Source organism: Peromyscus californicus, unplaced genomic scaffold, assembly GCF_007827085.1.
Source record: "Peromyscus californicus insignis strain IS unplaced genomic scaffold, ASM782708v3 Scaffold_2__1_contigs__length_46816999, whole genome shotgun sequence".
Lineage (NCBI taxonomy): Eukaryota > Metazoa > Chordata > Mammalia > Rodentia > Cricetidae > Peromyscus > Peromyscus californicus.
In genome coordinates this window covers 45272388-45288029 of record NW_026294540.1, presented here as the reverse complement: position 1 = coordinate 45288029, position 15642 = coordinate 45272388, and the positions used below count along the sequence as shown (strand labels likewise).

At 48.7% G+C, this 15642-nt stretch overlaps 1 protein-coding gene across 4 annotated transcripts in view; it reads right to left on the bottom strand.

Annotated features, from left to right (window-relative positions):
* Positions 1-15642, bottom strand: part of Arhgef18 (Rho/Rac guanine nucleotide exchange factor 18) — a 106200-nt gene that overhangs the window by 14807 nt on the left and 75751 nt on the right. For all 4 annotated transcript variants that reach the window (XM_052754632.1, XM_052754635.1, XM_052754636.1 and 1 more), the window contains 7 exons: positions 15478-15619; positions 13604-13716; positions 13319-13459; positions 10396-10646; positions 8561-8686; positions 4456-4573; positions 1347-1595 (listed from right to left, as the gene is read on the bottom strand). In XM_052754632.1, coding sequence (XP_052610592.1) covers positions 1347-1595; positions 4456-4573; positions 8561-8686; positions 10396-10646; positions 13319-13459; positions 13604-13716; positions 15478-15619 — 1140 coding nt within the window. The remainder of the gene's footprint in view (positions 1-1346; positions 1596-4455; positions 4574-8560; positions 8687-10395; positions 10647-13318; positions 13460-13603; positions 13717-15477; positions 15620-15642) is intronic.

The window sequence follows — 15642 nt, the reverse complement described above, 5'->3', positions numbered from 1 at the left end:
CCTAGAGGTGCCGGATCCTTCCCTGGAGCTGGAGTCACAGGCAGTTGTAAGCTGCCCAGCGTGAGTTCTGGGAACCGAATTAAAGTCCTTTTTAAGAGCCGCAGGTATGCTTAAAGGTTGTGCCATCTCTCCAGCCCCTCATTTATATCATTACTATTTTGTGTATAAGGGTACATGTGTGATGTGTATATATGTTCATGCATGTGCGCTCACATTTGTGTGGTTATACCTGTGCATGTGTATATATGTCCACGTGTGTGTGCACAAATTTGTGTGGTTGGGCCTGTGCATGCACTAGGGTGTCTTCCTTGATCACTCCCTGATTTTTTTTTTTTTTTTTTTTTGATGTGTGTGTATGGCATGCAGGGGAAATGGGCAGGAAAAGAAGGTGTGTGCATGCCCTGGTGTGTATGTGGAGGTTGGAGGACAAGTTGTGCAAGCTGGTTCTACTCTTCCACCACATGTGGGTCGCAGGCACCTAACTCAGGTTTTAGGCTTGGCAACGCACACCGGCGCCCGGTGAGCCATCTTGCCAGCCCTCTTCCTGATTTTTCAGACGGGGTTTCTAAGCTCGGGTTACGGGCATGTATCACCATGCCTGGCTGGGGAGAACTCAGGCAAGCACCTCACCCACTGAGCCGTCCTTCCAGCCTCTGGGTGGTTTCGAAATGGACTTCTCCTTCTGTTCAGGTCATATCTTGTCTCCTGATGCAAGGATGCAGGCAGGGCTGGCCTCAGCACCCTTGAGTCCCAGTCCCGCCTGGTGCCTTACCCCATAGGACTGTGTGAACATCTCTCACAGTGAGACCTTTGCACACGAGTGTCATGGGGGCACAGAGACTAATGCTTGAGGGAGCCTCTTCCTTTTCTTTTTTTGAAGCAGGGTTTCATGCATCCTACTCTGGCCTCCAACGTGCTCTGTAGCTGAGGATGACCCCTAATCCCCAAGCCTTCTGCTTCCCTACAGCTGACTGTCACTGCAGTCAAGTTGACCTGGTGCTGTGGATGGAAACCAGGACGTCGTGCACGTTAGGCAAGCACTTAACAACGGACCTACGTCCCCATCCCTGGAAGAGCCATTTCTGATGCTCGTCTACATTAAACACTTCCTCCAGCCAGTTCTCTGTAGTCCACTGGTTCCTTTCAACACGAAAACATTCAAGTGTCACAAGTTTGGTCTTGTTCCCATCACTCAGGTGGTGCCAATTCAAAATGGAATTCAATAGAAGACAGAGCCCACCACACCAAGATGGTGCCCACCACTCTAACACCACAACCAGAACTCCTAGGCTGTAAATGTGGAGCCAACAGGAAACCCGCCAGAGATGGCCAGGGGCAGACATTACCTTTCAAGCGCCCTGACGTGGACTTCCAGCACAAGGTGCCTTCCAGCTGGAGCTGGCGCTGCAGCATGTCCTCCTTGCGGAAGGTGAGCCCATTCTTGAGTTTGCTGGACGACTTCAAGTCCACCTTGCCCGCGATCTCCCGGAGGCGCTGGCCCTTCTCGTACTCACTGACTTTGGCGTCCACTTGTGAGATGATGTCTTTGATGAGGTTCAGGGCCTGGCTCAGGTCTTTGTAGTCCTCAGTGCCGGCTGCCACACAGAAGCAGAGGCAGCACTGTGTCTGTGCCCATGCTCACAAACACAGCAGAAGTGGATGTGCTGCATCTGGATGGGACCTGTGCGGTGCATTCCCTAGGGCCTTTTCAGAACTCTCTGCCAACTGTAATTTCTGAGATGAAAATGGTTCTCCAGAATTAATAATAGCCCAGAGTTTAATGAACTCAGTTTGTTTCTATTTGCAGTATTTTTTGAGACAGGATCTCATGTAGCCCAGGTTGGTCTCAAACTTCCTAGAGAATGACCTTGAACTCCTGATGCTCCTGCCACCTACCTCCCAGGTGCTAGGATTACAGGCCTGCAATACCACACTTGGGTAGTTTTGTTTTGTTTTTGAGGCAGGGTCCCTCACATGCCCAGGCTGTCCTGGAACTCACAGAGATCTGCCCGCCTCTGCCTCAAGTGCTGGGATTAAAGGAGTGTGCCACTACATCTGGCCTTTGCTTTTTGTTGTTGTTGAAACCCAGTCTTGTTCTGTAGCCCTGGCTAGCCTACAATTCAGTGTGGATCAGACTGGTCTCAAAGTTGCAGAAGATCCTCCTGCCTCCACCTCTTGCCACCATGCTTGGCTTAGAGTTTATCTTTTGCTCAAATGCAGAAGTTAGGATGTGGTGGTTCAAATGACACCAACTACCCAGTACAACATAGCCACCCCTACCATTATTATAGACAGATTCCCCCAAGCCACCCCTACCATTATTATAGACAGATTCCCCCAAGCCACCCCTACCATTATTATAGACAGATTCCCCCAAGCCACCCCTACCATTATTATAGACAGATTCCCCCTAAGTCCTTTAGCTCTTCACTAAATGCCCTCCTTCCACTTCCTGTCTCAATCAACAGAAGGCCCCTACCACCCGAAGGACACAGTAGAGAAACTTGCTATTTTCTCATGGCCTAAACCTACCAGAGATGTGAAGGGGTGGTCATTGTGCCGGCCCCCACCAGCACCTGGCATGCTACATGACCTTTCTACTGTGTTCTCTATGGCTATCAATGTGTCATCCTTTTCTTCTTTCTGTTTTGACTTTTGAATCAGGGTCTCATAATGTAGCCCAGGCTAGTACAGAACATGTAGATCTTCCTGTCTACCTGTTGTGTAGCAGTTTCCTCTGAATTGAAACATTCTATCCTGGAGGGAAGTTGTTAAGACTCAGGAAGTAAATAACTCACAAGTCTCAGGAAGTCCCTAAAACTCACCAGTCTAAGATTATGAAAGCAATAAGGGCTGCTGAGGGAAGGACATGCTCCAATTTGTTTAGTTGCCTGCAGAGAGAACAAGGGTTCCAGCTTGTCTGAGTCCTAACCCATGCTGTGGCGGCTTTTGGTGATGCAGCTGCCTTCAAGCTGCCCCACTCCTGTAAGTAACTGGTTTTTTTTTTTGTTTTTTTTTTGTTTTTTTTTTCCCGAGACAGGGTTTCTCTGTGTAGCTTTACGCCTTTCCTGGAGCTCACTTGGTAGCCCAGGCTGGCCTCGAATTCACAGAGATCTGCCTGGCTCTGCCTCCTGAGTGCTGGGATTAAAGGCGTGCACCACTACTGCCTGGCCTGTAAGTAACTGTTTATCCATGCTCTTTGTAACCTCAATAAAACCATTGGTTCATCAAGTTGTACTTTGATGGTAGGTTACATTGGTCTGTTATCAATTCTGAATCCCTATCTGGGATAGGTAGACATCTGTTAACGTCTCCCCAGGAAAAGTGTTGTACAATGCTAGGCCTCCAAGTGCTTGGAGAACACCTATGCCCACTGCATCCAGCTCAGATCTTGCCCTGGCCATATAACTCAAAGGTCATTTCTTTTTTTATCTAAAAAAATTTTTTTGTTTTGTTTTGTTTTGTTTAGTTTTTGGTTTTTCGAGACAGGGTTTCTCTGTGTAGCTTTGGAGCCTGTCCTGGAACTCGCTCTGTAGACCAGGCTGGCCTTGAACTCACAGAGATCCGCCTGCCTCTGCCTCCCGAGTGCTGGGATTAAAGGCGTGTACCACCACCGCCTGGTTATTTTTAAATTTTATTTAACATGTGTAGGTATTTTGTTGTATGTATGTATAGTGCCTGTGGAGGACAGACGAGGGCATAAGATTCCCCCGAAACTCATGTTATGTATGGTTGTGAGACACCATGTGGGTGCTAGGACTCAAGCCCAGGTCCTCTGGAAGAGCAGCTGGGCTCTCAAATGGCTGGGCCATCTCTCTAGTCCAGAAATCATTTCTTTCTTTTCTTTTTTTTTTTTCTTTTTTTTTTTTTTTGGTTTTTCGAGACAGGGTTTCTCTGTGTAGCTTTGCGCCTTTTCCTGGAACTCACTTGGTAGCCCAGGCTGGCCTCGAACTCACAGAGATCCACCTGGCTCTGCCTCCCGAGTGCTGGGATTAAAGGCGTGCGCCACCACCGCCCGGCTCTTTTCTTTTTTTTTTAATGTATAGAGTGCTCTCTCTGTATGGCCAGAAGAGGGCACCAGATCTCATTACAGATGGTTGTGAGCCACCATGTGGTTGCTGGGAATTAAACTCAGAACCCCTGGAAGAACAGCCAGTGCTCTTAACCGCTGAGCCATCTCTCCAGCCCCAGAAATCATTTCTTAATAACCCAGGAATCATCTTGTTTTCATCTGGTTCATGTCTAGTTTACAGACACTGACCTGGGACTTGCCATGGCCCAGCCTTTGCTAAAGACAAGGGTTCACCCAGCTCCTGTCCTCATGTGCTAACTGCCTGGCACCTGGTATAGTGGATTATAAGAGGGGACTTGGCCAGTCCGTTGACAAACTCCAGAGCAGGTGGCTTGAGACAGCCACCCACCCCGACCCATGAGTGTAGCAGAGTGTGCTCCCACCTTCTGTGTTCTGGATGATGCGCTCCACCAGTACTGGGTACTTGGTTATGCGCTGTGTGACCAGAAGGATACACTCCTGAACTCCCAGCCGCCGCACAATGGAAAAGTTGCCGATTTTCTGTGAAATGGAAAAGAAATAGCTTATTTTAATTTCTCTTTCTGTCTTCTTCCTTCTTTTATTTTTGAGTGTTTTTGAAACAGGGTCTCTCCATGTGACCCTGGCTGTCCTGGAACTCAGAGATAGATCTGCTAGCCTCTGCCTCTCAAGTGCTGAGATTAAAGTCACGTGCCACCACACCTGGCTCTCCTTCCTTCCTTCCCTCCCTCCTTCCTTCACCATCCCCACCCCCGTGTATCTGTGGTTGAACCCAGGGCCTCAGGCATGCTGAACAAATACTCTATCACTAAGCTGTATCTCAAGACAGACAGATAGACACCTGGTTTGGTAATTGTTCCTTTTTGGGGGTCTGTATGTGTTCAAACACCAGGGGAGGGCACCAGGTGTCCTTCACCGAGCCCTTTTTTTTTGAGATCGTGTCTCACTCTGCAGATCAGGCTGGCCTTACCTGTGCTACCACGCCCTGACCCTTTGAGGCAGGGTCTCTCCTTGAACCTGGAGTTTCTGTTTTCTTGTCAAGGCTGGAAGCCAGAAACCCTCAATGATTCTCTTATCTTCCTGCAACCCCAAAATAGAGCTCAGGTAACAGGCATGTGCTGGATGCAAGGCTTGTTACAGGGCCCCAGGGTCCAAACTCCAAACCCCGGGCCGAGCAGCAAGCACTGAGACCTGCTAAGCTGTCTCTCCAGCCGCCCAAGAAGTGGAGGTTACAGAACTGGACGACTAGGTTCAGCTTCCTGCCACATCAGTAAAACGTCTCAGGCCAGGGGCTCCTGCCCTGTCACCTTGCTGTGACCTTTTTCTTTCTTCTGTGAGACCAACACAGGGATTACCTTCTAAATATGGGAAGGCCACAAGTGTGTGGGCACTCAGTAAGCTCTGTTAAAAAGGACCTAAGCCAGGTATGGTGGGGCTTGCCTATAATCCTAACACCGGAGTGGGGTGGGGTGGGGTGGGGGCTGAGGCAGGAGGATCTTGAGTTTGAGGCTAGCCTGGTCTATAAAGTAAAATAAAAATAAGAGTGAAAATATTAAGGTGAGGGTGGTATATACCCATGATCCCAACATCTGGAAGCCCAGAGCAGGAGGATCACAGTTTTGAGTCAGCCTGGGCTACAGAGGAAGTTCTAGACCAGCTTGGGAGATGCAGGTAAGACATTGTCTCAAAGTAAGAAGACAAGGGGCTTGAGACATGGCTTAGTGGTTAAGGGCACTTAACTGTTGTAGAATATTATCTTAAGATGTGTTACATTTGTTTATGCTGTGGAACATTTGTTTAATGATGCAAAGATGTATTGCATTCTTTTATATTTCATTTATTTAACTCTGTGAAGCTGTGCTACTGTGCCTGTCTAAAACACCTGATGGTCTAATAAAGAGCTGCATGGCCAGTAGCAAGGCAGGAGAAAGGACAGGCGGGGCTGGCAGGCAGAGAGAATATATAGAGGGAGAAATCTGGGAGGAAAGATTGAGAAGCAAGAAAAGGAGAAGGAGAAGAGGACATCAGGGGCCACCCACCCAGCTACACAACCTGAAACAGAGTAAGTAAGAAAGAAAAGTGTATAGAATAGAGAAGGGTAAAAGCCCAGAGGCAAAAGATAGACAGGATAGTTTAAGAAAAGCTGGCTAGAAACAAGCCAAGCTAAAGTCGGGCACTCATAAGTAAGAATAAATCTCCATGTGTGTGATTACTTGGGAGCTGGGTGGTGGGCCTCCAAAGAGCAACAGAGTAAACAAACAACTACTACTAACTGTTCTAAAAAAGGTCCCAGGTTCGGGTTCCACTACCCACATGGTGGCTCACAATCACATTTAACTCCAGTTCCAGATCTGATGATTTCTGGCACATATACATACATATAAATATAAAAGTTTAAAAAAGATAGTATAATCTCAGCATGTGGGAGGAGGAGGCAGGATTTCAAAGTCATCCCGGACTACATAATGAGTTCAAGGGTAGATAACCTGGGCTACATTAGAAACTGCTTCAAAACAAACAAAAAAGAAAAACAGAACAAGAAAAGAAACTAACAAGAAAGGAAGAGAGAACCAGTTTGAGGAACACAAATTGGGTTTCCAGTATGTGTTCACATTTGTGCACACACAGACTCTGATCCTCGATCCTGGCTGACAGCAAGTGTCCCAGAACCCTCCAGAACTAGACTGGGTATCCGCCTTTGTTCCAAATCTGGCTCTTTAGTCACTTGTGATTTACACATGTATCTTTTAACTAAGAACCAAGTGGCCACTTGATGCTGTTTCCTGGTGGGGCTGAGAGCAGCTCCCTGCACTCTGCCAAGCATGCTGCTCATGCTGGGGGCTGCTGCTCTTGTATGAGTTGGGAATGTGTCCGCAAAGATGAACAGCTACTTTATTTTTTTTTCTTAAGGTAGGGTCGTATGTAGCCCAGGCTAGTCTTGCACTCTCTATGTAGCTTAGGATGACCTTGAACCTCTAATCCTCCTGCTTCTGCTTTCCTAGTGCTGGATGACAGGCATCCTATGCACCCAACACACTTGGTATGTGGTGCTGGGATGGAACCCAGGGCTTTTGTGTGTGGTAAGCAAACACTCTACTAACTGAGCTACATTCTCAGGCCTAACCCAAGAAGCTATTTCTTAAGAGCACCAGAGTGTCCCTGAGGAGCTTTTGAAGAGCCCTTGTGTACAGGTTTCATTAGATCTCCCCTATTACTGCCTCTGCCCTCACTATTCTTTCCTCCTCTTTTCTTTCTCCCCCTCTCTCCTTTGAGAGAGGGTCTCATGTAGCCCAGGATGGTCTCTAACTCTCTATGCAGCTGAGGATGAGTTTGAACTTCTGATCCTCCTGCCTCCACCTCCTAAGTGCTGAGATGATTAAGTGTGTATCACACTTGTTTTGTTTTTTAGTGTTTTGTTGTTTCATTATTTTTTACACCTATTTACTTAGTTTGGTTTATGTGTCCGTGTGGAGGTTAGAGGACAACTTTCAGAATCAGTTCTCTCCATCATGTGGGGACTGGGACCAAACTCAGGCCATCAGGCTTGACAGTGGCAAGCACCTTTACCCACTGAGCCGTCTCAACAGCCCTGCAGACAGTCTCAGGGACCAGCGAAAGGAGAAAGGTTTAGAGAATGCATACCTCACAGAACTCCAAGAAGCTGGCATAGCTCTGAAGGGTGGTTCCCTGGGTGGGACAATGCCTCAAAGGACGCACATGGCTGGGTGTCATGGCACATGCCTCTAATTCTAGCTGGAGGCTAGCTAGAACTATATACTGCTCTCAGAAGTAAGGACCGGTAGCATGTGGCTCAGTTGGTAGTGTGCCTGTCAAGCACACATGAAACCCTGGGCTCCATCCCTGGGAACCCATGAACTAACTGTGGTGATGAAGTCCTGTCACCCTAATACTTGGGAGGCAGAGGCTGGAGGATCAGGAATTCAGGGTCATCCTTTGCTACACAGAGACTTTACAGTCAGTATGGACTCCACAAGACCCTGTCAGCAAAGGAATGACTACAAGAGTGAGGGGGCGTGGTGGTACAGCCCCATAGTCACAGAACTTGGAGGGCTGAGGCAGGAGGATCTGCAAATTTGAAGCCAGACTGTGATACATAGCAAGATTCTGTCTCAAAAAACCAAGACAAGGGCCTGGGATATGGCTCAGTGGGTCTGGGCTCGCCACTCAAGCATGAGGAACTACGTTAGGATCCCTAGCACCCACATAGAGCCATGTATGATGGTGCTTGTCTGTAACCACAGAACTATTGAAGTGGGGTGGGGTAAGAGGCAGGGGGTCCCCGGAGGCTCCAGGGTTAGCTAGCCTGGTGGCAAACAATAGAGTTGACATCTCAAACAAGGCAGAAGGTAAGAATAGATACCCACGGTTATTCCTCTGCCTGCCACAGATGTGCCACGGCATCACTGCACGTGTGTGTGTCCACACAACACCCCCACACATCGTACAGCCACATCCTCTCACACACAAACACAGAGTTTTGTTTCTTACCTTGATTAAGTTTTGAAACTTCTTGCTCTGCTGCAGCAGTAACTTGTAGTGACTGACGGCGTCGTTGTGGCCGCTGCAGAACACGCCGTACTTCTCTTTCATCCTCTCTCCGCTTTCCCCCGAGAACTAACGTGGAAAGGAGTGTGAATGCCGTGGATGCTCCAGAGCATGTTTCCATCTAGTTCATCTGGTTGTGCTAAGAACTGCATTTTTCCGGAATGTTTCCTCGCAACACCTCCTTGGCGCCTCAGCAAGCACAAGAGGTGAGGGAACTTGAGCTCTGCCTGCCCCCACTCTCCAGGTGCTTCCGGTCCACACTGTCATGTGGCCTACTCTATTGCTAGATTAAGTGAGTCCTAAAAGTACATTTTCCCTGTCATATCCACTTTCTGCAATGATCAAGGAATGATTTCTTTCCTTTTTAGTGCAGTGTTTTCTTATGTTGTGAGGCTGGCCTCAAACTCTTGATTCCAGCCCCTCTGCCTATCTAGTCCCTGGATCCGAAGGGATCAGCTGAAGTAAGCAGCCCTACAATGGATGGCTTTAGCCCCAAAGTATGCTTGTAGTCATCAGAGACTGGGCCCTGGGAGATGGCTCAGTGGTCGCAGCATTTAAGCATAAAGACCTGAGCTTAGGTCCTCAGCACCCACCGAAAAAGCTGGGTCTGGCAGCATGTGCCTGTAACCCCAGTGCCTGGAGGCAGGGACAGGAGGATTGCAGGGTCTTACCGGGCAGCTGACCAATCACAACAGTGAGCTCCAGGTTCATTCAAAGCCCCCGACCCAGCCTGGCATGGTGGCACATGGTGGAAGGTGAGGACCAACTCCTGGAAGCTGTCCTCTGACTTCCTCAAGCACACCATGTCACATGCACGACCACCCATATAATAGTTTATCTTAAAAAAAAAAAAAACAACCGAGGTGTGTAATGATGGAGGACACCTGACATCAACCTCTGGCCCCAACAGGCACCTGCACTGCCATGCATATACCATCCCCTAGCAGCTGGGGGCTGGAGATGTGATTCAGCAAAGTGTCTGTCTAGCATACCCAAAGCCCTGGCCACAATCCCCAGCATTGCATAAACTGGTGTATCTGAACACTGGTAATCCCAGCACTCAGGAAGTGGGGGGAGGCTAAGAGGATCAGTTCAGAGTTCAAGCCAGGTGAACTACATGAGTTCCTGCCTGAACCTCCTCCCGCCCCCACAAAACCTAACAAGTTACCAACCAAGGAAACAAAATCAGAAGTTTTTTACTTTTAAGATAGGATCTCAGCCGGGCGGTGGTGGCGCACGCCTTTAATCCCAGCACTCGGGAGGCAGAGCCAGGTGGATCTCTGTGAGTTCGAGGCCAGCCTGGGCTACAGCGCGAGATCCAGGAAAGGCGCAAAGCTACACAGAGAAACCCTGTCTCGAAAAACCAAAAAAAAAAAAAAAAAAAAAAAAAAAAGATAGGATCTCTAGTCCCAGGATGGACTTCACTTCGCTATGCAGATGAGGATGATGAACTCCTGATCCTCCCAAGTGGATTATAGGCAGGAACCCCATGCCCAGGTTCTGTGTAGTGCTGGGGATGGTACTCAAGGCTTTGTGCGTGCCAGGCAAGTGCTCTATCAACTGAGGCTGATTCCCTAGCCAAAAATGTAATTCTGAACAGTATTTAGACGTGTCTGCTTGCCATTCCAGCCTCAAGTGACACGAGCAGGCTGGATAAGAGCTGGCACTGTGTGCTTCCTAGGATGGTAGGCATGTGATAACACCAGAGCCATCATCTTTTCAGAAAGAAGGAAGACAGGGTGGAGAGGGGTGTGGCCCATCCTGGTTACAGTACCTACCTGCTGGACCAGGACATCCCCAATCTTTTGGATGACATAATTCCGGTCACTGCCCTCCTCCAGGAACTCCTGCCGGCGCTCCTTGAGGCGGGCCAGGAAGTGGCTGTGCATTTCCAATAGGTCATCAGCACATGGGAATAGGCGGCTGACCGCCTGGCCACTGAACTGCAGCTCCTCCCGCAGGGCCCTGGAGTAGACTTTCAGCATGATCTTGAGGGTGCGCACGTGGTGCGCCTCTGTCTGCATCAGCTCTGCAGGGACAGAGGCATGGGAAGGTTCACCTTGGTTCCCAGGGTACTACTCACAGCTGCTGTAGGCCTGCTGCAGCTGGTTGACCCTGCCTGCTCTCTGCCTAAGTCTCTGTTCTGCGTGCGCGCACATACACACACACACACACACACACACACACACACACACACACACACACACACACACACTCCTTTTTTCTGTGTAGCCACACCTAGCACACATATATACTTATATTTATGTATATGGTGCATAGGGAGGCCGGGGGCCCTAGGTTCTATCTTCAGTTACTTCACAAACAACAACAAAACAACAGGAAAGAAGAAATAGTCTTGGGCTGTGGATGGATGTAGCTCTGTAGGTGAGAGTACTTGCCCAGTGTGCATAAGGCTCTAGGGTCCATCCTCAACACCTTAAAAACCTGGATGTAGCGTTGTATTATTGAAGTTCCAGTATGTGGAAGGTTGAGGTGGTCATGTCAGGAGTTCAAGGTCATCCCCCGTTCAGTGCTGCTAGGGGGTGGGGGCACAACTGACTCCTAACTTACTGTGTTGCCTAGGCTGGCTCCGAACTCAAACGCCTTCATTCCTGCCTTAGTGACAACAGGTGTATCCCATCACACTTGGCCTTGTAGCCTTTCTTAATTAGGAGTGTGCCCTCCCTGAAGTGCTATGTGAGTCTGAAGCCAAAGGAGCTTGAAAAAAAGTATTTAAGAATGAGCTGTGGAACCCCAATGTCCCAGAAGCCTCTATCCTTGAGGTCAAGAAGGCCATGATGAGTAACTTCTAGCCTTGGTGGGGGGGTGAAACTTGCATGTCTCTACATGCATGCATGTGATCAAACACAGACCTCAACAGACCCGATGTCTGCAGTCTATTCATGTGCTAAAGTTTAACCTCCATGTTACTAAGAGCATGGCTGTAGGGGTGTTTGCCTGTCATGAACAAAGACTTGAGTTCCCTACCCCACCCCCAGCATCCCATAAACCAGGCCTATCATCCCACAACTCTGGCAGTGAAGGCAGGAGGATCAAAGTTTCAGGTCAACTTTGCTCATTTACAAAGCAAGTTTGAGACTAGCCTGGGCTACATGAGAGACTCTGCCTGAAAAACAAAACCAAACAAACTAACAAAAAAGGCGAGCTTCTCAGGGAAGCAGAGACATCACAGATGGGAAGATCTTTACAGAGCAGGATCCTGGGCCGGCTAGATGGCTCGGGGTTGCTGCCTGAGCTTGGTGACTTCACATGTTGTGCACACACGGCCCAGGGGAGGCTATGGAAGAGGTAGAAGGGCTGTGAGAGCCTGAGGACCAGGCCAACTGCCGCATGATGGTCTTCTGGACAGAACAGGGACGCTATACCTGTGAAATCTCAACAATAGGGCTACCTGCACAAGATCTGAAAGACCACATACCAACACAGGTGGAGGCATGTGTCACAGGGCTCCACTCCTAGATGAAGTAGACAATGGTTCCTGAAGGAGGGAGAGCCATTTCAGCCCCTCCCCCACGCCAGGGCTAAGATCCCAATCCTAAGGGGTCAGCCCTAAATATATGTTCACAGGGGCAATGCTAACTGGACTCCGTAGGTCACATACACACACACATATATAGTATGTGATATATACATTCATAAAGGTATGTATATGAGAAGAGGTCATGAATTTGAGAGCAGGTGGTTGGTGGAGCACAGGAGGAGTTGGAGGGAGAGGAAGGAATGAAAATTATATAAATACAGTGTATTCAGGTATGAAATCCTCAAATTAAAAATCAGTAAAAAAAAATAATAAATCAAAGGAGGTTAGAGATGCAACCAGTGGCCAGCAGGTGCTTTGGATTTGAAGTTAATATACACACGAAAGAGGTTTCTGCTCCTCAAATGATTTGAAGGCAGGGCAGCTGGTTTTCACCAAATTCTGAATCTACACCCATCTTGGACTTCTCAGTCTCTAGAACTCAATGGGCAATAAACTTCTGTTTAAACACCAACTTGCTGATGGCATTCTGTCCTAGCAGCCCAAACAGAAGGAGACAGTCACCAACGAGGTCAGAATGAGTCAGCCCTGGGCACTTGGCCAGGCTAGTTTTCAGAGACCTGTGTTAACAAAGCCCTCCCTGGTACAACAGGTAGGGCTGTCCCCAGGGAGTGGTGGGTGGGGCAGATTACAGGGTCTCCGGAGAGGCCGGCTAAGTAGCTCAGACTTAGGTGGAATTAGGGAAAGAAAGATATAAAAAATAATGGAGCTGGGATGTAGCACAGTTGGTCGAGTGCTTGCTTAGCATGCACCAGGGCCTGGGTTCATTTCCAGCCCTGCAGAAACCAGGTGGGGTGGTGCATGTCTGTAATCCCAAGCACAGAGGCGGAGGAAGTTCAAGGTTATCTGAGGTGACATGGTGAGTCTGAGGCTATGAGACTATCTCAAAAACAAAACAAAACAGGACTGGTAAGATGGCTCTGTGGACAAAGACGTTGGCCGCCAAGCCTGATGACCTGCATTGGATCTCTGTGTCCTATACGGCAGAGAGAACTGACTCTCCTAAGTTGTAGTCTAGCCTCCACGTGGAGCCCTGCCGCTCAGGCAGGCAGGCACGCACTCACATGCATTTTTACAAAAGAATGGGAAGAGAAGAGTTACAGAGAGGGCTGGCGTGGCGGCACAGGCATCTGGCACCTTACCATACAGGACGTCCTGTCTCTTCACCACCTCCTTCTTTTGTTTCTTGGCATATGCTAAATCCACAGAGAGGCTCCAGGACTCAGCCTCAAACTCATGGGCATCGGATTCAATCTCACACCTCAGGGAGGCAATGTAAGGATCTGGGGGAAAGACAGAAGGTTGGTGATAAGGCTGGTGCTTACCACTTCCTGTTCCTTTCACGAGCATGCTGAAGCCTCTGGCCTTTCCCTGTAGAGATGGGAACCAGGTGGCATCCCTGGGAGAACACAGAGGATTGACCATACCTTCTATGAAAACAGACTCAGCATTCGAGGATGTGAGTGACAGAGAGTCATCGGCCGTCTGCTTCAATTTTAAAAACACGGAGTCGGCTTCATCCATGTCTCCAGTGATTGGTCTAAGTGGAAATGATTGTAATGTTTATTTCACAAAAAGAAATTAGAGACCGGCAGTGGTGGCACACACCTTTAATCCCAGCATTCAGGAGGCAGAGCCAGGCGGATCTCTGTGGGTTCGAGGCCAGCCTGGTCTATAAAGTGAGATGCAGGACAGGCACCAAAACTACACAGAGAAACCCTGTCTCAAAAAACCAAAAGAAATTAGGGCCAGTGAGGTAGCTCTATGGGTAAAGATGCTTCTAAGCCTGACTACCCGAGTTCAATCCCTGGGACTCACACGCAGAGAACTGACTCCACAATGCTGTCTTTGGACCTCCACATGTGCACAGTGCAATGTGCACACACACATATTTACACAGACACAGACATACACACATATAATACAAACAACCCTGCCCACCCCCCCAAAAAAAACCAACCAACAAATGTGGATTAAATAGTCATGTATTCCTTGGAATATGTCAGATGTTTCTCCTGATTAGATGACTGGAGAAGAACACTTTAACTTGTCACAGATCATCATGAAAAATTAGGAGACTACTGGGCTAGGGATATAGTTCAAAGTTAGAGTGCTTGCTCAGGACGCTCAAGGCTATGGATCCCACCCTCATTGAGGAGGGAGTAGGAGGAGGGGGAGGGGGAGGAGAGAAGGGAAAGAATCAGAGAGACATAATTTGGAATTCTAGGTGAGTCCTCAGAGAGACCGCATTAGGGGAAAAGTCTAAATTTCCAACTGAAGTCTGGATTTGGGTTAGGTTGGTTCTGTGTATCAGCTGCTGGTTCAACTGTAAAAATGTGCTGTACTGGTCCCACAATAGAGGCAGCTGTGTGTACTATGGGGAGGCTGTCGAAGAGTCTGGAGATTCTGCTGCTTGCTCACATTTTCCTGGAAACGTAAAAAGATTCTAGCAGCTGGGGGTGTGGCTCATCAGCAGAGTGCTTGCTCAACTACTGATGACACAGTAAGCTGTCTCAGTACGTCTGTGCAGGAGTGCGTAACATGCACTTCCTTTTACTGGCGACCGCAGGGTTCCTCCTAAGGACTTAAGAGAGACACAGCCTCACAGCAATGTGAAGCAGGAAAAGAAAATCAGCTCCTTTCCCCAGAGACTCACCAGCGAACATGACCATAATGCTATGCCATGGCTTACTCAGTGCTGCTGGTCCTATATTGACAGGACCATCTTGACATCCCGTGAAGCCACATGAGGCATATACACTGAGCTATAAAGTCGTCAGTATGTCTCGAGGACAGGAAAAGACCCTGTCTAGGGATGTCAACCCAGGACGTTAGGCAAACTGCCTCTACCTGCGGCTGAACATAATCAGGGACACGTTAGCATTACAAAAAGAAAATGTATGTACTGGGCCAGTGAGATGGTTCAGCTGGTAAAGGTGCTTGTTAACAAGACCTGATGACCTGAGTTCAATCCCTGGGTCTCACACAGTCGAAGGAGAGAATCAACTCCTGAAAGCTGTCCTCTGACCTCCACAAGGTCCCATACATGCACAAACTAAGTAAACGCAATCTTTAAAAAAAAGTTTGAGGTCATCTTTAGCTACACTGTGGGTTCCAGGCCGGCCTGGACTGTAAGACAAAGCTCTGATGAGATGATGATGATGGAGATGATAAACTTTAAAAGCATGGACTCAGAAAGCATGTGTTAATGGGTGATCAACCACGGGACATAAGTAAAGGAGTTTCTTTTCCCACCCCCTGTGAGTGTACATGCTAGCAGGAGGGAAACCCCCCAGCTTACCCAGGTCGCACCCCAGAACCGGCTGGGCTTGGTGTTGGCTGGGGACCCCCTTTCTGAGAGACGGTCATGCCGACATTCCTGGAAGGAGCTGGGCTGCTGCCATCAGACAGGAGCGTGGTCCGAGGGTGCTCCTTCAGGGAGGCTGCAACAGAGGCAAACACAGAG